Here is a 21,141-nt window from a genome sequence, read left to right on the forward strand (position 1 = left end):
TGTGTTTTCAGTAGAAATTCAAGCACTCTTGAAGCAACTTCCTATGTAGTTTATGTGCCTTTTATATACAAAAAATTAGGTTTCAGGGATCTTTCTGAAATTTAAAATCTGTCTAAGACTGTTCTATAAAGGCCTCTGAGGCTTTTAAAGCCTCTTTCCTCTCTGTCACATATGACCTCAGATTTCTTTGTCTCACAAAACCAGATGTTGCTTTTTTTGTTCTAATGGAATAGCAGGAAATTTCTTCATTTACATTTTCAGTGTAAAAAATACTATTAACTAAAGCATGCTGTTCTATAATCCCTGCTCAGTTAGTCAGGTTCCAATCAAATTCCTTCCTTATTCTCAAATAAACATTTAAAAATTTCTTTAAATGGACATGGTTCAAGTGGTCTGTAGTGTAAATAGGACTTGCTGAAACATTTTCAGTCTGGGAGAATGGCCTCTATAGTCCAACAACTGTGTAATACATGTGTCTGACTCATGCAAAAATCAAGAAAATGAACAAAAACAACAACAAAAAAAAGAAGAAGAGAAAAAAGTAATAATATGCAAATACAAAGAAAGAAAGAAAGGTTAAGAAGAAAAATATGACATCATTTTGGTGGAAAGGGTAAAGATTATCCTCTTTTCTTCCTGACAGCCAGAAAAAAAGATAATTCTTTGCTTAGAGTTGGGATTTTGCAAAGAGTATAGATACACATTTTATGAATTATATTAGAAGCAAACCTTTCCTTTTCAGCTACATGAATTTCAAAATTGCCATGAGGAGTGGCTAAGGCTCAGCTGAATGCATGTGGGTCATGGTCAGACTTGACAGAACATTGTAATAGAGGTAGTTTCTGAGGAAGTCAGATCATTTTTTCCTTTGGAACTTAATTTACCCATCAAAAGGAATAGAATTAATTTTCTAATAGCTATGTTAAGTTCTAGACTTTCATTTTTTTAACCTTTGTTCACTCTCCTGTGACAGAGGTTTACCTTTTCCTAACTTTCATCAGTCCTTGTGGAGGAAGGAAGAGGAATGTTACCTCTCAGAGAGGTTCTGCAGGAAAATTATATTTCATATATTCTTAATTTATATTGCCATTTGTGGAAACTCACTAATTAAATGGATAAGGAGAAAACTGCCTTTTTTTGCCATGGACTCTTTTAAACCATTTTGGTGGGTGTTTCTTTTCTGACTAATGGATCTTAGTTCCAATGACCTTTGTTAGTTACTGGGGAACAAGTGTGTGTACTGAATCTTTGGAGTGTCCTGGAGCATGAAAACCTAAACATTATCTTACTGGGTCATGAAGAAAGCTCCATCTCACCCAAGATCCTGTCCTGAACATTGACCAAAAGCAGTTGCCCAGGGCACAAGATACGAATAATCTCATATACAGGGATCATATTAGAAGAGCCAAAGCTTTGACAGAGTTGAAACTGCAAGGTATGTGTGGGGTAACAAAAGGGACTTCTGGAAGTACATGGTCCATGAAAGGAAAACAAAGAAACTGCGGGCTCACCACTCAGGGGCACAAGGGATTTAGTGACAAAGGACATGGAAAAGACCCCAGTTCCTTCTTGGTATGGTTTAACCCCAGCTGGCAAATAAGCCCCAGACACTGTTCACTCACTCCCCCCAGGGTAGGATGGGGGAGTGAATCAGAAGAGTAAAAGTGAGAAAATTTGGGGGTTGAAATAAAGATGGTATCTATGCTCGCTGTGTCCCCTCCCAGCTCGGGATAGTGTGAGAAGCAGAAGAGGCTGTGACTCTCTAAGCACTGCCAACAATACTAATACATCCCTGAATTACCAACTCTTTTTCCAGCACAAATCTAAAACAGCACCACACTTGGTACTATGAAGAAAATTAACTCTATTCCAGCCAAAATCAGGCCACTTTTTTGTAACTTAGTTTTTTTTAATTTGCTCCCAGGCCTCTTAAGTCCTTTTCCTGGCAGCACAGCCTAAGGAAATGGGGCAGTACCTGCAGTAGAGGATACACTAAAGAAGCACAGAAGGGTACTGGACATACAGCAATCTATGGGACCAGACGGGTTGCACCTAAGGGCAATGGGGGAGCTGGCTGATATCATTCTGAGGCTACCCTATCATCTTTGAAAGATCATAGTGATCAAGGGAAGTTATGTCTGAAAAAGAAAAGCAGCCTGCATGTCTTCTAGTGAGGCAAAAAGGAGGATCTGAGGAAACACAGGCTAGTGGCTGCTATGCAGTTGTTTTTTGTATACAAGTAATTTTATACATTTGAATGTCCTTTTTGCAGGTGCTATGTACGCAATCAGAGGCAAAACATATTCCTTTACTTTCATCTATATTTCTATCTTAATAATTCTTAACATTCAGTTTCACTTTTTTACCTCTGCTGAGCAGCTGGCAGCAATTATAGGCACTTAGTGGTTCTCCAATTAAACACAATAGTAGCCAGCAATTACAGCCTGTTCTTACTCTCCTTCCCTGTAGGAAGTGAACCTCTTCAGATTGCTCTTTTCAAAATTTTGTGTTCCTGTTTGAACTTTCTTTGCAGCCATTTATAGACTTTTAGCTCAATATTTCAGAAACATGGCTCTTCTCTACTGTAGAGTACATTTTATTGCAGGCCATTATAAAAGTTTAAAGTTCAGGGTAAAAAAAGTTACAGTACCATTTAGGTCAAAATCAAAATTTAGTTCAAAAGTAATGAAATAGGAATGTCTGTGATCAAAATAAAAGGAAATATATGAAGCTGTAGTGTTTTAATATGGCAATTGGGTGAAGTGCCAGGTGACTGGAAACAGGGAAGCATTGTACCCATCTTCTAAAAGGGTAGGAAGGAGGACTGTGGCAACTACTGACCTGTCAGTCTCATCTCTGCTCCTGGGAAGATCCTCCCAGAAGCTACGTTAAGGCACATGGAGGACAGGGAAGGGATTTGGGACAGCCAGCACAGCTTCACCAATGGCAAGTCCTGTCTGACCAGCCCAGTGGCCTTCTCTGATGGAGTGACCACACCAGGGGACAATGGAAGTGCTACAGGTGTCATTTATCTGGACTTCTGTAAAGTGTTTGACACAGTGCCCCACAACATCCTTCTCTCTAAATTGGAGAGAGATGGATTTGATAGGTGGACTGTTTGATAGATAAGAAAGTGGCTGAAAATGGTCACATTCAGAGGGTTGTGGTCAATGGCTCAATGTCCTGATGGAGAACAGTGAAAAGTGTTGTGCCCAGTAGTGGGCAAATACACAAGTCTTGTGCCCAGCAGAGAATAATATCTTCATCAATTACATAAACAGTTGGATTGAATGAACCTTCAGCAAATCTATTGATGACACGAAGCTTAAGTGGTGCAGTTGCCACACCTGAAGGATGGGATGTCATCCAGAGGGACCTGGACAAGCTCAAGAAATCGGCCCATGGGAATCTCATGTGGTTAAACAAGACCAAGCACAAGGTGCTGCACCTAGGTCAGGGCAACCCCCGGTATCAACACAGGCTGGGGATGAACAGATTGAGAGCAGCCCTGATGAGAACGACTTGGGGGTGCTGGTGGATGAGAGGATCCAGCAATGTGTACTCACAGCCCAGAAAGCCAAACGTGTCCTGGGCTGCATCCAAAGCACTGTGGGCAGCCGGGTGAGGGAGGGGATTCAGCTTCTCTCCTCTGATCAGGTGAGACCCCACCTGGAGTACTGCATCCAGCTCTGGAGTACTAAGCACAGGAAAGATATGGACCTGCTGGTGCAGGTTCAGTGGAGGGCCACAAAGATGATCAGAGGGCTGTAACATCTCTCTATGAGGAAAGGTTGAAAAAGCTGGGTTTTTTCAGCCTGCAGAAAAGAAGGCTCCAGAGAGACTTTATTGCAGCCTTCCAGCACTTAAAGAGGGCTTCTAAAAAGCAGCTGGGGACACATTTTTAGTAGAGCCTGTTGCAATAAGTCAGGGGGTTATGATTTTAAACTAAAAGGTGATCAATTCAGACTAAATATAAAGAAGACATTTTTAAAATGAACATGGTGAAACCCAGGCACAGATTGCTCATAAAGGTGGTAGATAAATCATCCCTGGAAGCATTCAAGGTCAGGCTGGATGGTACTCTGATCAACCTGATCAAGTTGAAGATGCCCTTGCTCTTTGAAGAGGCAGTTGGACTAGATGATCTTCAAAGGTACATTCCAACCCAAACTATTGTATGATTCTATGCTGTTAGTGAGGATTTTCTTGCTATTTTCTAAGTCCGTGAGAGACTTTTCTCTCTCACAAAAGAGGTAGCAGGGAATGTAAACAACCAAACCACCTGCAACCTTGAAAAGTCTTGTTTATGGTATAGTAGAAAAATATTTTGACAATGGATGTTTTAGGATTTTGGCCAATCACCCCCAAGGGGTGGCTGGTCCTTTGTCCAATTAGACTATGAAGAAAAAAGTCTATAAAAGAGTTTGTAAAATAATTAAATAAATCAATCTTGCTGCACAATTCCTGCCTGCTGGATCTTCTCTCCTCCTCCTCCCTACGGCTGTGGGACACGGTGATACACCGTAGGAACCAGGCCTGCAGTAATAATTCTATGCTAAATTATATTAGGTTTCATTTCAATTACCTTGACTGGTTCTTCAGCCTCCATATTTATGTATCTACTTATTTCTGAGAAAAAAATAGCTCAAACTTTTCATGTTGTGTGATTCAACCTTTCTTCATAAAGAATGCCATTTAAAATACCTGTTTCTTTAGATCCAGACAGATCACACTCACTGACTTGAGTTCAAGAGAGAACTAATCTTCTTTTAGTATGTGTCAGCAGCTCATTGCCTAAATTGATGCTTAAATTGTAACGTTTAATGTTTAATGTAGTTGCTCTCATTGCTTCAACTTGAGTCCATAGCATTGCACTTTGCAAAATCCTGAGTATCATTTCCCATTGACTTGTGTAAGGTATCAGGGCACAGGCTGGATTGCACAATCTTGAATAGAACAGAAGTTGTTGACATAAAATGGCCTTTTGTAGATGGGTCACTTCTCGTTTTTGAGTAAAACAAGCTACTTTTTCTACTCTCCAAATTTTGGCTACCACATAGTAGTCGCCTAGGTATGGTCAACCAAAGCATGTTTAAAGTTGAGTTTTTGAGGAACTGAGACTGTACCTCATTTTTCTTATTCCTGTTTTGGAAGATTAGCATTTCACAGTAGTCTCTCTGAACTGCATGTGGGAAGGTTCAGTCACACCTGGTGATGAAGGCAGATCATTTAGACATTTTTAAAATACTTCCTGAGACAGTCCAGTTTTCAAAATATAATCACCTTTTATAGACTGTTTTGAGGTTCTGTAAACCCATGTTAAGGAAAACATCAAACATTTATTGATTTTGAAAATATATAAACAGTCTGTATGAGTCAGATTCATGAAAAGTTGCCCTCTTAACTGATATTAGCTATTTGCAAAAAAATCTGTAAATTACCCCTTAGTAGTCACATGAATTTTTCTTTTTCTTTTTTTTTTTGTAAAATTTAAGCTTTTTCTTCTCTTTTACAGATATATCAATAAGCTCTGTTTCCCAATTCAAGAGAAGGCTGTTGTGTGCTTCTGAAGTGTAATGGATTGGAAATTTTATGTCAAAAGAAAACACTGTAATGAAAACTGACTACAGTAGCAATTCAAGATTCAGTGTAGTGTAACACTTACAGAATCAGTCTGTTGAACCTCTGTTGAAATCAACTCTAAAAATAGAGTTTTTTTAACTCTGGTATAAACTACTCTTTTGCTACTATGATGATCAAAACTCGTCATCTTCTAGGACAAGGAAATGGTACAAATGAATTTCTACTGCCTTATCACCAGTGTCTTCTGTAAAAATGTGTGATATTCTCATTGAGGTTAAGCTCTTCACAGCATTTACAAAAGAAGTACTTGCAATCCTTCTGCTTTCTGTTGAGCAAGTTTGGTGTGCAGTTAAAAAATGCTGAAGTAATGCTTGTTTCTACTAGGAATGGCAATGGCTTTTTGGTTTGAGGTTGTACAGTTCCCAGCATTTGAGGGATTCTGTGCCACGACACAGGAAATTTAAATGTTCCAAATGTACAAGAAATGCTACTGATACAATGACTGATAAGGAATGAAAAATAATATTGTATTCAATGTTTACAAGATATTATTTTGGTCTTTAGCAGTTTCTCTGCTCCCTTACTGTCACTCATTCCTGTTCTTCATTTGCTCACTTTGAGTTGGCCTGTGTGTGCACAGTAAAGCAGTGCACAGTTTGTAAATAACTTCAAGAACCCTTATAACAGTGCTTCAACTTACCATTGTGATTATGAACAAATCCTTTCACTTTAACATTTCACTTTAACTGCGATGATAACACACACTAATTTTTCAACCTAGTATATTGGACCTACTGTATGTCAAATGCAGGATTTTTGTATGTTAACAGCAGGATTATAGAAGCAATACCATGCCTTTCTAAGCAAAATATGTAGGTAAATATAATAACAAGCATCAGATTTGACAAGAAACTATAGTTTCATGTAAAATACAGTATTTAGAAAACATTTTATGTTGCAGTATGTACATAGAATTATTTAAATCATTACCTGAAAGACAATTGATAAAACAATTTCACGGATTTGGTAAGTATAATGGTGTTTGGTAAAAAAAAAAAAAAAAAATTTAAGAAGGTTCAAATCAGGTTTTTACTTCAGAAACAGTTAAATACTTCTACAAGTGAAAATAACTCACTATTTTTTGGAAAATGAACTAATTGCAACTAAAACATTATTTCAAAAAGTGCTGCCATTCTATATTACCTCCAGAATATACAGAATATATGGTTATTTGACTCCAGGCAGCTTTTCAGCCACTCTTCCTTCAGCCTGAATGGACTTTTCGTGCCCCATGTCCAAATCCCTCTGTAGAGCCTTCCTACTCTTCAACAGATCAACATTCCCACTCAGCCTGGTGTTGACTGCAAAGCTGCTGAGGGTGCACTTGGTTCCCTTGTTCAGATCATCAATAAAGATATTAAACAGAACTGTCCCCAACACTGAACTCTGGGGAACATCACTTGCGACCAGCTTCCAGCTGGATGTAACTCCATTCACCACCACTCTCTGGGCCTGACCATCCCATCATTTGACCATCACTGACCCAGCAAACACTACACCCTATCTATCAGCTTGAGTCCTTCCTGTTTTTCAGAGTCTTTCAGAGAAGACAGACCAACAAGCATTTAGTTCCCAAGGTATTCCCTAAAACATTTTTAAAAAGAATTATGCTACACTCTTGACCTTCCATTGCTTTGTCACCATGGCTGAATTAAACAGTAAGTTGTATACTACACTAGGTAATGCAGCAATTTTTTGCCTATGGAACTAACACAAGTATTATCTGGTTCAGGGAATTTAAATCTACTCAATTTTTTCAGTTCGTTTCAAACAAAACTCATACCGACACTGTAATTTGATAGTTTTTCGAGATTAGCATTTGATATGTTTTAAAGACTATACTGAGTTTTTATGATATTACAAGTTTCTCTTGAAAGTATTTTTTTACTGTGTTACTTCATGTTTCCAAAGATTTCCTTTTCCGGGCATGACTTCCATTTTCTGAAGGATAACCTAATAGTTCCCTTCCGTTGTCTAAGCATGTCAGTGTTCCTCATGTTTTTTTAGACTCTCAGTACTTCAGCATTAGAATAGGGATAATAATTATGTGCTTAGGTTGCAGGGTTGTCTTGTGAAGATGCATTTATGAGGCTCCGTACTTAATTCTGAAGCAATGAAGTCTATAAAAAGATAACTATTAGAATTACTTGAAATCACAATATCTCTGAATTTCAGACAATTCCTAAGATTTAAGTTTGGGGGAAATATTTTAAATCAGTGTAATTTATTTTGTATGTAAATTAGAGACATCATCACCTTCAGTACTACTTATAGATTCTGTGAACCAAAATGCTCTAAATTACACATTAAGCAAATAAAAAATGTGGATGCTGGTGATGCAGTTATTACAGGTAAAACTGTTTAGTCCCTATATATTTTGTTCTCCAGTTCAAAAAACCATGTTTATCAATAAGTATTTATGAGCACTTGACATATCATTGCTACTTCTAAATATCACATTTTAAATGTGTAAAACGTTGCACAGTTTCCGTATGTCCTTTATTAAAAGCTAACAATAGCATGGGGAACTAAATACACCAGCTGATTCACTACATCTTAGCCTGGTATCCACATGCTCACCCTTGCCAATACAGTAAACATGACACATTAGGGTTCCTTATCCCTGAAGGGTGAGCTGCCTTGCATTAGTCAAAAGGCAGTATCCTACCTATGGCCAATATATTGGAGCAGATGTAGAATTGTAGCTTAATACCAGATGTAAAGAGCATATTCTTGACAACTCTACTGGTTTTGTGTCTATTTATTTACCAGTTCCATTGTCCTTGCCTAATATCCTCTTGTTCAATTTCAATCAAATTTGATTGTGTTGATGTGAAAACAGCACCTGGGTACAGCATAGAAACCATATTAATATGGGAAGGGAAGGGAAGGGAAGGGAAGGGAAGGGAAGGGAAGGGAAGGGAAGGGAAGGGAAGGGAAGGGAAGGGAAGGGAAGGGAAGGGAAGGGAAGGGAAGGGAAGGGAAGGGAAGGGAAGGGAAGGGAAGGGAAGGGAAGGGAGAAGAGAGAGATTAAGTTATTTAAGTAAGTGAATGCAGGAGACGAAATGCACACTAAATAAGAAGAAAGACTTTATTAGTTTTATTGTCAAAAGAAAAATAATTAAAAGCTACAAAAATACATTTATAAAATGAAAAGCATTGAGAAGTGCATTGAGGTGATGCTGTGATAGCGATACCATCTGATCATGTCATCATAATGAGGGCAAGAAGGATATTACAATAATTCAAGCATTATGATGCAATTATATCTTTGGACAAATGTTCAGTAGGGCTTTGGTGATCTGTATGTGTAAGTAAATCTTTACCTCCACTTCCTAGTCATTAACCTCCACTTCCTAGTGGAACTGCTTGCACTGAAAGGCCAGGATCTCTTCTGCCATATTCCTTCCAACACAGAGGAGGTTACAGCACCAACTGTTGCTCTGCTCCAGCACTTTGCTGGTGGAAGAGAAAAACACTGCCAGCCAAGGGGCTGGGACAGAGATCTCCTCACTACCATGCATGTATTGCCACTGTCATAGCATGGAGGACTGGAGACAAGGATAGGCAAAGGCAGAAGCAAAGGAGGATCAGGAAGTGGTAAAATGGCAACAGACCAAGTCAGGGTGTCAGCTATTCAGAGCGAGGCATAAAAATATAGATATGACAAAATAATTGATAAGTTATTCCATATTTTTAGTACTGAATTTGCATACCACTTGGAATGGCTTCCCTGCCAAAGTACGGTATGTGTATATATTATATAAGGATTATATAATCCTTAACTTCTGGCAACAAGACAAGAATTACCTATAATATACACAACCTTTTTCTTTCTACTTCTCTTGTTAATTTCCCAGAAAAGGAACTAAAAAAAAAAAATCTTATGTTGAAAAAAGGACATCTCCAAGATCAATTCTGCGCATTCAGGCATTCTGGATAAGCACCTGCATTAACTATATTTGGATAAATACATTACAAACAGTTTAAAATAAACACACTTTTCTGGCTTAAGTTCATGTCACTTTTCTCTAAAAGAGTTAGAAATAAACATTCATTGGAATTTCTTATAAGCATTTCTTAAATAAAGGTTTGCCCCATTGTCTTAAAGTAGGGTAGAGAAATGAGAACAGTCCTGATTGAATAATCAGAATGAAACTTTAATTGGAGTTTCAAGATCCTGTGCACTGAAAAGAGCTCATCATCTCCAAAAGCTGGCAAAGTGTTCTTAGACTCACCAGTCTCTTAGTCCTACAAACCCTACAAAACTGAATAGCCACACAAAAAAGTTTTTAAACCGGCAATCTTGAGGTTCACATGTTACCACCAAGAAGCAGAATTACTTTGCCTAAAGTAACAAACTTGCTGGATTTAAGGAAAATTGTAGAGGGTTTCAACATAAAATGTGCAGATGTGTACAGTTACATATTTCATCTCAAAGAAGTGTTCATTTGTTCTTAAGTTTAACAGAAACTTCAATTATTTTGGAATCTTTTGTCTTTGATTCAGAACGATTGCCTATTATACGGCAAAAGGATGAAAACATGATGGAATAAAGGTAACACGCTTCACAATCCCTCACAAAAACTCTGTTATTTTATCTGCCATGTGCAAATAATCCAGTCTGAAGCATCTGAAAACACTCAGAACTGCAAACTGAAGCAGCAAACACATATAAGTAACTGTTATGGCTCCCATTTAACATATGGAGGTAAAGAAGTTTAAGACATTTACAGAGAGCAAGGGACTACAGAACTACGTACAGCCCACCAGACTTCAGCAATTCAAGTAAGAGAACAGAAGAAAAATGAACACACTTCACCCAGAGAGGAAACTTCAAACTGAAGTTAAAAAGAGGGGTGGTTTTTTTTTTTTTTTTTTTTTTGTTTCTGTTATTTGGTTTATTAGGTTGTATTTTGTTTGTTTGTTTTTTTGGGGGGGGGGTTGTGTGTTTCCTTATTTCCTCAGATAATTTTCCCATTTGCTTTCAAATAAAAGACTATTGCAGTGCATGTTCTACACTATAAAATCACAATTGTCATTACCTGGAATATTTTCTTGATACAGTAGGGAGTACCTGTCTTGAGAAGTTTGCAATGGTCACTCTAGTTGGTGCACATGATTAAATTTCACCCAAAATAAACAGAAAAATATTTTTCATTTGTTTTTGTTAATTATTTCTCCCATGGGAATAAGATCTTCACTGTGTGTTTTTGTCTTTTCAAAACAATAGCTTATTATTTTACAGCCCCCATTATTACATATATTTAAAACACTAGAATTCTAGTGGCCAGAGTGCTTTATTTCTGGAGCTGTATGTAGAGAGGTACCTCTCAGCCATCAAGCCAGCATGTTTCAAGGAAAGTATCAAATTTCATTATGTGATCTCATTGTTTCTATTAACTCTTTTAAATGTCTGTACAAAGGCATTTGCTTCTATAAACTGAAACTCCTATATTTTCTAATTTGTCATGGTAGATTTCAAAGAACACACTACTTGGTAGATTTCATAGAACATACTATAGTAACATCACTGCAATTTCAACCTAAATAAACTGTGTATATAAAAGTATAATAACAAAAAAAACTTGTATAATTTAGAATCTTAACTGAAATATTGCAGTCTAACCATCAAAAAAATTAAAGGCAAGCAAAAATAATGGAAATAAATAATTTTTTCTTTCTTTCTAGGCAAGTGATCAAATTAAGCTTTTACTTTCAGTGTTAAAAAATCTGAGCAGCATTCAAATAAGTTCAAGTAACTTAATGGTTTGTATTTTAAAATAAAGTCCTGAGAATCATTATCAAGACATAAACCAATCAATCTGTTACTGTTTTATCTTGCAATTAAATCAACTGAGTTTGAGTTCATTTACTTTATCAGAAAGTAATCTATATTTACAAAAGAACCTTCCCACAGAGACTAGAAACATTTTGTAACTCAAGAAACAAAGTAAAAGCCAGGAGTGATTTATCTGCTCAGTTTTAACTAACTAGCAGGTGCCATTTCAGTCGCACTACAGTATTTAACTGACAGATATGACATAAGATGCTCATCTGGGCTGGCAGCAGGAACTCAGACAAGATCTACAGTGCCTGTAATGGACCAAACACTTAGGCTTAGGTACCTGAATTCTCTATCACTTTGGCAAGCTCTAAATTTGCTGCTTTATCCTACACTCCACACTTTGATCTGAAGTACTCCATCTCCCAGAGAGTATACTTGGATTCTCAATTCTCATGGATTTTATTTATTTTTTCCAGCTTTAACAAAGAAGCTGAAAATGCACAGAGGATTTCGTGGAACTCTGTGAGGTGACACATCCAATCCCTATCAGTTTCTAATCACAAAACTTGTTTGATCTACCCTTCCTTCCCCTCATCTGCTAAGCACTTGCTACACAGAATCCAGCCTAGTGCTCACTTTGCCCACAAACAGCCCAGTTACTAATTTTCCAGTATTTTACACAGAACTCTTAAGATCCAATGAACAACCATCTCTTCACAGCTCTTTAAGGTTTGAGAGTGATTTTTCCTACCTCCTCCAGCCACACGCAGAGTGTGCACACTGCCGTTCCCGCTATCCTGTACCGCCCAGGTAATCTGCAGCACTTCTCCCCTCTCGCCACTTCCTCATCTCACAGGACATTAGCTCAGAGCATCTCCTGCTTGCAAAGTATGACGACTTTGCTTCCCTAAACCATCGCAATGTACTCACAGGGTCTGGGTATCCTCCGGAAGGCTGGGAATGAAGTGGATGTCCCTGCAAGTGATTTTGTAGTCCTCCCAGTCGGAGCACTCGCAGAAGTCTGAAGGACACCTCTCTATGCCCTGGCTGCACAGCACCAGCACCAGCAGCAAGTGAAAGGCTACCGTGACGCACAGCATCTTTCGCCGTCCGCTCCCGCTCTGCCCCTCGCTTCTCCGAGGGGACGAGGAGACTCCAGAGCTGCAGGGGCAGACAACGCTGCCCCGCCGGGACAAGCTGCCGGGGAAAGGCGGCACCTATGTTGGACAACGCCGCCTCCTCCCTAAGCGGGGTCAGGAAAGATCTCAGCAAGCCCTGCGCGCCCTCGCCATCGGGCAGGGTCCCTCTCCTTGCCCCGGCCCCGCGCCCACCCCGCCGGCCATCCTTCCCCGCCGCTGCCGCCCCACAAGGACCCGGCCCCCTGCTCCTCCGCACCCCTCCCGCAGGGTCCCCCGGGGCCCGCCCCCGGCAGCGCCCGTACCCCGGCTCTCACCGCTGTGTCCCGGGACCCCGCCGCTCCCCGCGCTTCGTCCGCAGCCGGCGGATCCAGCGCAGCCTTGGGGCGCCGGGGCCGCCTGCCGCGGGCGGCCGGGACTGCGTGGGGACAGCGGGCTCTCTGCCCTACCCAGCCCAGCCCAGCCCAGCCCTGCTCTGCCGGGGCGAGACTCACGCCGGCAGCGGGACCGGCCCGTCGAGCCGTTTTCAAAGGCAGCGGCGAAACGTCGGATCCCGACCATTCCTCCTGGCATCTTTGCAGAAAGGAACAGAAGGAAAGAGGTTGAGTAAGAGCCATACTAACTCACCGATGAAAGCAGTGAAGTTAAAGCAGACCTCTACGACAAGCAAAAATTCACTGACTACAAGTTAGATATGTGCTAAACGTAAAGAAGTTTAAAAAGCACTGAAAATTTAAAATTAATGATTTTGAAAATGACAGGATGGAGCAAAAGAGGACAGAGTAGCATTTTCCACATTATCAGAAAAGATGAAATCCATTCACTGAAGAAAAAAAATGGGGGGAAAAAATCTAACCTTGACAGAAATAAAGTGGAATTATTGTCCATTGTCCTACCTTAAGTAGGTACACAACAAGAAAAATGTCAAAATAAATGTTTGTAACCTTCAGAGGAGGAAACTTGAAAATGTATCCTATGCACAGTGTAAATTAGACTACAATATTCTTGGATAAATAGTTCCCCTCCAGCTATGTTAGAGTTATTCCAATGTTTTGAGTACAACACATCAGACACTATTTTGATATAACTCTTTAAAAGTACTTTAAGTCAGCTGACCAGTATGTGTTTCCTAAATGTAATGAATCCCTTTACTGCATCTTTTAAAGGTAAGCAAATGATACTGTGCCCATAAAGAAATATAACATAAATCCTGATCTTAAGGGCCTATGTTAAGAAGTTAGATCTTGTGTACGTGAGGGATCCCATCAGTTACACTTATTCCTGTTTAGGATGGGATATCCTTAGGGGTGTCCCAGAGAGGTGACAAGCTGAAGCACCCACAACAGTGTCCTAGACAACTTCACACTGCATTGCATGAATTCCTTCAGGAACACTGGCTGCCCTATGTCCTGTTCAGTCATGTCCTTCTGACACACTGCTCACATCTGTAACTCACTTGCAGCCCTAAGAGCCACCATCCACCACCATTTTTTGGTGTCTGTACCAACCTGACTAAATAACAACGAAGCCACAGGCAGATCACTGAATTTCAAGGCAAATGAACAAGAGAGATACACACTCCACAGAGGCACAGATGAGACAAAAGGTGTGACTCAGTCTTGCCAAGTCAGACATGGAGCTCTGTAACTGTTCACCACTTTGCTCAGTGCTAAGGGAGCAGATTCCACTATGGCATAAGCCAGACTGGCTTGCTCCAGGCTGCTACCAAGGTTTTCAAGGTTGCCATCTCTCAGCAGTGGGATCATGTTCTTTCCCAGCCAAGAGCTAACACCACATTTCATGAAGAAGTAAGCCACAAAGCAGTACAGGTTCTGAAAGTGGAAACACACCTAATTCTGTGCTGCTGCCCCATCTGGTCCTGTGCCACCCATTGTGTCCTCTTTGGAAGCTAGATGCACCATATCCTGTTTGGCACAGTAACTGAGAGTCAGCAAGTACAACATTACCACAGTTGTTACAATCTGCAAAACTTATATTGCTGTCCAACACACTCAGAGTAATATTGCCTGGCATTCATGAGGCATAGCCTGTCTTCCTGTTTTAGGAACCATAGACAAGATAACAATTCTCATCCACCTATTATATCAGTTGTGGGACACAATTGTATTATTTCATAATACTTTGAAGTCTTACTGATCTCTGAGGGCAAATCACAAGAATGGGGTAGCAGTGCAAGCTCAGGGTTCCTTACTGTGTGCTCCATTCAATGCCACTGATCTTTCCCAGATCTGGAAACATCACCTCAGTGCCCACCTGTACTGCAGGGAGGCTTTTGCCAGGATCTGTGGGACTTGTCTTCTTTTTTCTTCTCATGCTGTTGTGGTTTCCATGGCCATAATTTTTAAAAATCAAATGCAAATATATCAGAGACCAAACAAACATAAAAGTTTAGTGGAGTTAGGCTTGCCTTGGATCCTCTATCCAACGGGAATAATCAGCCACTTAATGAACTTCACTTAATGTGTTACATGTTACAAAAATCATGCAGCGCTATACCTGCCTATAGGGTTTTCCAGGATATCAACATTCTCACCTGGTTTTCTGCTTCTTACTGCCAAAGTAACAGCTTGTCCCAGGGACACTGTATACCATATTAGAAATAAGAAATGAAAATCTCTGCTCCTTTTGGCTTTGGCAAAGAAATATGGGTTGACACAGGCTGACACAAAGCATACAAAACCATATAGCAAAACAAATGCATCATCAAAGGAATTTCTGTTGTCTTTTGGACCTATCTCTCAGCTGTCACGAGCCCATTCTACACCTGATTTCCAGGTGTGGTGGGTACAGGTTATAGTTGTTTCATCCAGCAAACAATATTGCCTGGCACTGTCCAGAGGCAATTTGTCAGCTTCAAGCAGCATAAAATTCTCTTCCAGCTTAATCTCTGTTTTCTCACAACCAATTTTGATGACTTAGTATGACTCTGAGCATAACAGAGGAGTTCCTACTTCTCACAACATGACCTCATTTGCCAGAAAAGACCAGAGATGGGAGACACATCTCTAATTACAGTACTGCTGGAGTGATTTGTTACAATATCTTGTGTGTACTCTCTGGCAGCCCGCCCCTTTCCCACTTTTATTCCAACTTCAGAGTTACTTTTTATGTATCACTGTGCATGGACAAAATAAAGGAGAAATAGTTTTACTGGTGGGAAGATAAGTAGTCCCAAGATTTGTGTCATTCACATCATAAACCAAATCCTACTGACTCATCTGGCATACTTACCTTTACTAATAGGGTAACCTGCATTAACTACTCCATCATAATTGTGTTTCAGACTCTTAAATAAGAAGAAGGGTAATTTGCTTCATTGTTCTTTCACTGAGAGCAAAGTATTTTGAATTATCTTTCATTTATTAGGGAAAAAGAGCATGCACATACATACTGGCATCAGAAGCTTTGGCATGCCAATGCCTCTGTGGCAGTGGTGATAGTCCAGAAAGAATTAATGGAAGGAAAAGTATCCTCCCAGCTATTTCTAAGGGATCAAAAATGGAAACTGTGAAAGATTGTATACCAAAGAAATGGCAAGGCTGACACAAAGATGTTTGGAACAGATTCTAAAATAAATAAGAACTGCTTAATATATGGTTTCTGGGCTTGAACGATAAATGAGAGAAGCAAGGGACTCCTGTTGCTGAAGGCCTGATAGTCTTGAAGGAAACAGGACAGAACATGTAACTTCAGCCTGGGAAGAGCTCCAGGTCTGGATGCACCTCCTTCTGTGCTTCAAGACTTGGCTTGCACATTCTGAACCAGGAACATCAACAGAGTTCAGAGAGAAAAATGACTGTTGCTAACCACACGGTGTTTCCATGGGCACTGGCTTCGCTCGGAAGAGCAAGATGATGTTTGCATTGTAGTTTCTAGCATGTTTAAGGAATTTGCTGGTTACAAGTCTGCAATCACCATTCAGTTGTTTCCCTCTGTCAGGGCTCTGTCCTGGCCAACCTGCTCACCCCAGCACCATGTACCCTCTGTGACAGCTCTGGGTCAGCTCAGGACTGAGATATTTAAACACTGAATTCATTCCCAGCCTGATTCCTGCAGCCCTGTCTTGCTGACTCATTTTCCTGCATTTCCTGGGGACCGATGTGAAAGGTAGCATTGTCTCTGGTCTTCTCTCCAGTCCTGTCTCCTTGATAGACCTTGGACCTACACTGTAGTCTTGTCTCCAGGTGTCTCTTGCTCCTCCTATCTGGATCCTGGATCTGTTTTCATTCCTTGCCTTGCTGTGACTGTCAATATCACCAACCCAGTCCTGCTGAGATGCTGCAGGACTGTGTCACTCTCTGTGCTGTGGCCACACCTGGCTCACAGCCTGCAGTCCTTCCCTAGAGCAGCCTGTCAGAGCTGAGAGCACTGATGGACCTGACTCCCCCTGGCCTCCACTAGGACCTTCCCCCAGCCTGCACAAAGCCCAGGACCGTGTCAGCCTCCAGGGCTATCAGTCCCTGCCCCAGCACTACCACACTGGGGCTGGTCTCCAACTGTCCTGCCTGGCCATGGCTGCCACCTTGGCCCCGCCTTAGCCTGTCCCAATTCCCTCAGGAGGTGACAGTACCTGGGGTTGTGGCTGCCCCAAAAGCCACCAGCTTCCCAGACCCTGGCAGGGCTGGTGGGATAGAATCGGCTGCCAGGCCCTGTCTGCTGCTCTAGGAGGATACCCTGTGGCTCCTGGTGCCTGGCCCTGAGGGAGCTGCTGGCCTTGCATTGCCATGCTCTGTCTTCTTCTAGACAGTTCCTGGTCCTTCTGTTCAACTTTTTCAAGAATAGGCCCAGTGATGGGGGCACTAAGAGTGTAAGTCTACAGATAACCCCAGGCTAGGGAGGTCTCTGAACTCTAGATCAGAATGTAAATTCCGAATAGAAAAACACAGGTAGCAATGCAATAAGATGCAATAAGATACACCCTGCATGGCAGAAATATGGGAATATGCTGCAATTATTCCAGTTTACTTCACATTTATAGAGTTGTCTGGAATACTTTATCATCAAGAAGTAGACAAACAGGATTCTTCACAGGATAGTAAGGAAAATGGGAGGTTTAGAAACATGACCTGTATTGAAGGAATGATAGAACACAGTTGCTTAGCTTAGTCAAGACTGGAAGCGTTTTAAGCTGTAAAAAAGAACAATAATCAATAGTTCTGACCATATCAGTTTTGAAAAACGATGGCATCTAGCAGCTTAGAGTGACTGGCAACTTTTCAACCCTGTAGACTATTAATAAATGTTCCTCTTTTATACACTAAAACCAGTTAATGTATTAAAAGTATCACCAACCAGTGTACATCCACAATTATAAATATAATACTAAGAACAGACATGCAAAATCCTGTATGCCCTGAGGCTAGAGAAATTAAGTAATTTTTATAAATTAAATTGTCCTCTTCTCTGATTCAAACAAACAAATAGGAAAGAAAATCACTTTAAAATCACAGTATGTTGCAGATCATCTTTTCTGATGCTTTTTCTACGATCCCCGCATGTCCCTATTAATTTAAACACAGCAAAAATTGACAAGCATATTTTTCCACTTTTACAGGCACTCCCTCTAGTGACAGCCATGGTTTCTCACTTAGTACATATCATCTCAAGCACTGCAAGGCTCCAAACTCCATTGTTTTTGTGGTGCTTTCTGAAAAAAATAACATTATTATCATCTGCCAGATCTGATGTGGTTTGTCAGTTATCCTTGCACTGCTTATGTGGTTTATACACAAATCAGATAAACCACAATGGGTTCTAACAAAGAAGCAATTAGGTCTAATTGGTGTTCCATATAGATCACCAGATATCAACAGCCACATCTTGGAATATCTGCATGAGGAAATATTTAAACCAGGAAAATAAATCAGTAAAGAGTCGGTTAAAAGACTTGGTGGGGTTTTTTTCTGACTAACCAACATGTTTTGCCATACTAGACACTTGGAAGATACACCAATTCCTACCTGTTTCTATTTCAGTATCGCAAATAATTTCTGGCCTGTCAGAACAAAATGCATTAGACACACTGCTTTGACACAGCATCAAGTGTTTGAACAGCCATATGAAATATTTTTTTCTAGGTTCTTGACAATTCATGTCCATATTAAAAAAATTGTCTTCTATTTCAAGGTAGTTTTTGAGTTTTATGGCTACGGGACATTGAGGAATTCTTGTGCTTTTCCTTTTGCTTTGTTTCATGAAAAAGCCATGAAAAACTTTTCTCTCTTCAAGGCCAGTCAGGGTAGCAGTGTGTAATATTTGGTCGTTTTTACTGCACATAAGGGTAATGGACACAACAGGGACATGCGTGGCTTAAGGAAACAAGGAAAAGTCAACAAACAGGAAGGGAGATGCCCCCTTATAAGAACAGCTGCTCTCCGTAGCTCACACGCCTTTTTCCAGCGTGCCAGCCGTCTGCTCGGAAGCGGAACAGACTCGTCTGCTTTACCAGGGCAACAGCTTTTGTTTCTGCTCTTCGCAGTCGTTTAGCTGACATGTTTGTAAACACCAATGTGTATTTTGTAAAAATTTAGCGTTTCACAAAACAACTTTATCATAAACACCAGGGCTCTTGCGGAACCGCCCGCCGGCGCCCCCCGTAGGCCCAGCGGTCTCCCGGCAAGGCGGGCCCTGCCCGTCCCTCTCCGCGCTGCCGCCGCGCTGCTACCGCAAAGCCTCTCGGGAGTTGAAGTCCCGCACGCTGCCTTTCCTATGGCGGGCTCGCCGCTTGTGGACTCCATGTCCCATGTAGCGCTGCGGGGGCCCGGTGCCCGGCCCGCGGCCCCGGCAGCTGGCGGCAGGGCGGCTAGTTCAAGTTGCCATAGCGGCGAGGTGAGGCGGGCGGAAGGTGCCCGGGTACGGGGCGGCCTCGCCTCGGAGCGCTGTGCGGTGAGGGCTGGGGGTGCGGGAAGGGAGAGCCGGGGCCGCGGCCAGGGCGGTGTGCGGGAGGCGGTTGTCCCGCTTCGGAGCACCGCGGGAGGGCGGGCGCGGATGGGAGCGGCGGCGGGAGGCGCGGGGCGCGGCGGCCGCGGGGTGCCTCGGGACCGTGCGGAGGCCCGGCCGGCGGCGCGCCCGGCGCCGTTTCGTCTTCCACGGTCCTGTCTGGGCCAAAGAACCAGGAGACTCTCAGAGTTGGAGCCGGCTGTTAGTGAAGTTCCCTGCGTGCCCGGCGGGAGGAGGGTTTGCAGAGGGCATTGTGTACGAACAGTGTGGAGGGTTCGTTTTCTGTGTCGTGCTGCCGAAGAGTGCAGGGAGCACGGTGTGCAAAATTGACAGTAAAATGTGGTACTGATCCCTGAAGGCACGGTGATGAAATGTCACCATACAGGATCACCTTCCTGGCTTTTTCCGGGCTCAAATACAAGCACTGAAGGAAAGGGCCTTTCAGGTGTCATTTTGTTCCTTTCTGGAATGGCTATAATTTTTTTTTTTTTTTTTTTTTTTTTTGGTCATGCTCTGTCTTAGTTATAAGGCTTCAACCATACCTTTAACACTAAGTTAGTTACCTAATGATAGATGAGTCTGTGTGGAGCTGAACAAATAAAACACTTGAGGAATAATCAGGTTGTGTACACTGACTTTATCTTTTTTTTACTTGAGCTGGAGAACTTGACGTTCAGATTGTCGGCTCTACTTCTTACCTTGCAGATCTCTTAACAAGAGAGTCCTCAGTGAAGCTGAAATGCTCTGTTTTCTACAGGAAAGAAAAATACTGAGTATTGATGCTTTTTATCAGTTCAACAAAGGTTATGATCTGTTTGGGTAGCACTAAAAGCCAGTAAGAGCTGAATGATTCTCATTGTCAAGTAGGTAATATGATCATGTGCTGAAATTAGTGTAGCTTTTTGGGAAAAGTAATAAGCTTTATTTTTTGTTTCAATTGATGGGCAAATGTGCATACGGAACATTTCTACAAATTTCTACTTTATGATTTTTATTTTTTTTAACCTAAAGTGAAACTTGCACAGTTCCTTTAAAAATGAGGATGTTGCTTTATATGAAACAACTTCTTTACCTTAAAAGTACTTATGGTTCCTTTTAGGTTGCTCATGAGAACAGAGAGGAATGCTTAACCATAAATTGTAAGTTTTCTTCAGACAAAATGTTCTCTTTATCGACTGCTTTCTTTTGCGTCTACCTTGATTACTGACCTTTCTTTTGTGCTTTGCCTAATAAATATTTTAATGAGCCTATTTTTGGACAGCTGAAAATAAACCCATTAATCTTTCCTGCTGTAAATCTTTATTTCCCTTTTTCTTCCCAGTGTTTGCTTTTCAATAGTTGGGGCTCTTATGGTTGGGTCTGCTTGTTTTTTGGGTTTTGTTGATTTTTTTTTTCCAAATTACAGTAAAAACCAATATTATTCCATGTTATTATTTCAACCAGTGTTTTATTTATTTTACTTTTCTTTGTCTTTGAAAATATCCCATATTTCCTGTTTCACAGTGCTTTTTCAGTCTCATTAAGACTTTATTGCAGCTGACTAGAGTGAGGCACTGGAATAATGAATTCTGATACTGTTAGTAAAAATGTGCTTTAGTGAGGTGAGATAAGAAG

General features: G+C 41.1%; 2 protein-coding genes across 6 annotated transcripts in view; one reads left to right on the top strand and one right to left on the bottom strand.

The window, feature by feature from the left end:
* The window catches only part of TSHR (thyroid stimulating hormone receptor), a 61,601-nt gene extending 48,648 nt beyond the window's left edge, over positions 1-12,953 (bottom strand). Inside the window, exons 1-2 of one of the 2 annotated variants that reach the window (XM_032112984.1) lie at positions 12,885-12,953; positions 12,362-12,628 (exon numbers count right to left, since the gene is read on the bottom strand). In XM_032112984.1, coding sequence (XP_031968875.1) covers positions 12,362-12,531 — 170 coding nt within the window. In that variant the 5' untranslated portion in view covers positions 12,532-12,628; positions 12,885-12,953. Of the gene's footprint in view, positions 1-12,361; positions 12,731-12,884 lie in introns of those variants that run through there. The other variant, XM_032112985.1, reaches the window with a different exon arrangement.
* A 6,368-nt stretch (positions 12,954-19,321) lies between these two features.
* The window catches only part of CEP128 (centrosomal protein 128), a 115,590-nt gene continuing 113,770 nt past the window's right edge, over positions 19,322-21,141 (top strand). For 3 of the 4 annotated variants that reach the window (XM_032112431.1, XM_032112432.1, XM_032112434.1), the window contains exons 1-2: positions 19,322-19,473; positions 20,627-20,666. In XM_032112431.1, the coding sequence (XP_031968322.1) occupies positions 19,324-19,473; positions 20,627-20,666 (190 nt within the window). In that variant the 5' untranslated portion in view covers positions 19,322-19,323. The remainder of the gene's footprint in view (positions 19,474-20,626; positions 20,667-21,141) is intronic. The other variant, XM_032112433.1, reaches the window with a different exon arrangement.

This window comes from Corvus moneduloides, chromosome 6, assembly GCF_009650955.1.
Source record: "Corvus moneduloides isolate bCorMon1 chromosome 6, bCorMon1.pri, whole genome shotgun sequence".
In the NCBI taxonomy this organism is placed as follows: domain Eukaryota; kingdom Metazoa; phylum Chordata; class Aves; order Passeriformes; family Corvidae; genus Corvus; species Corvus moneduloides.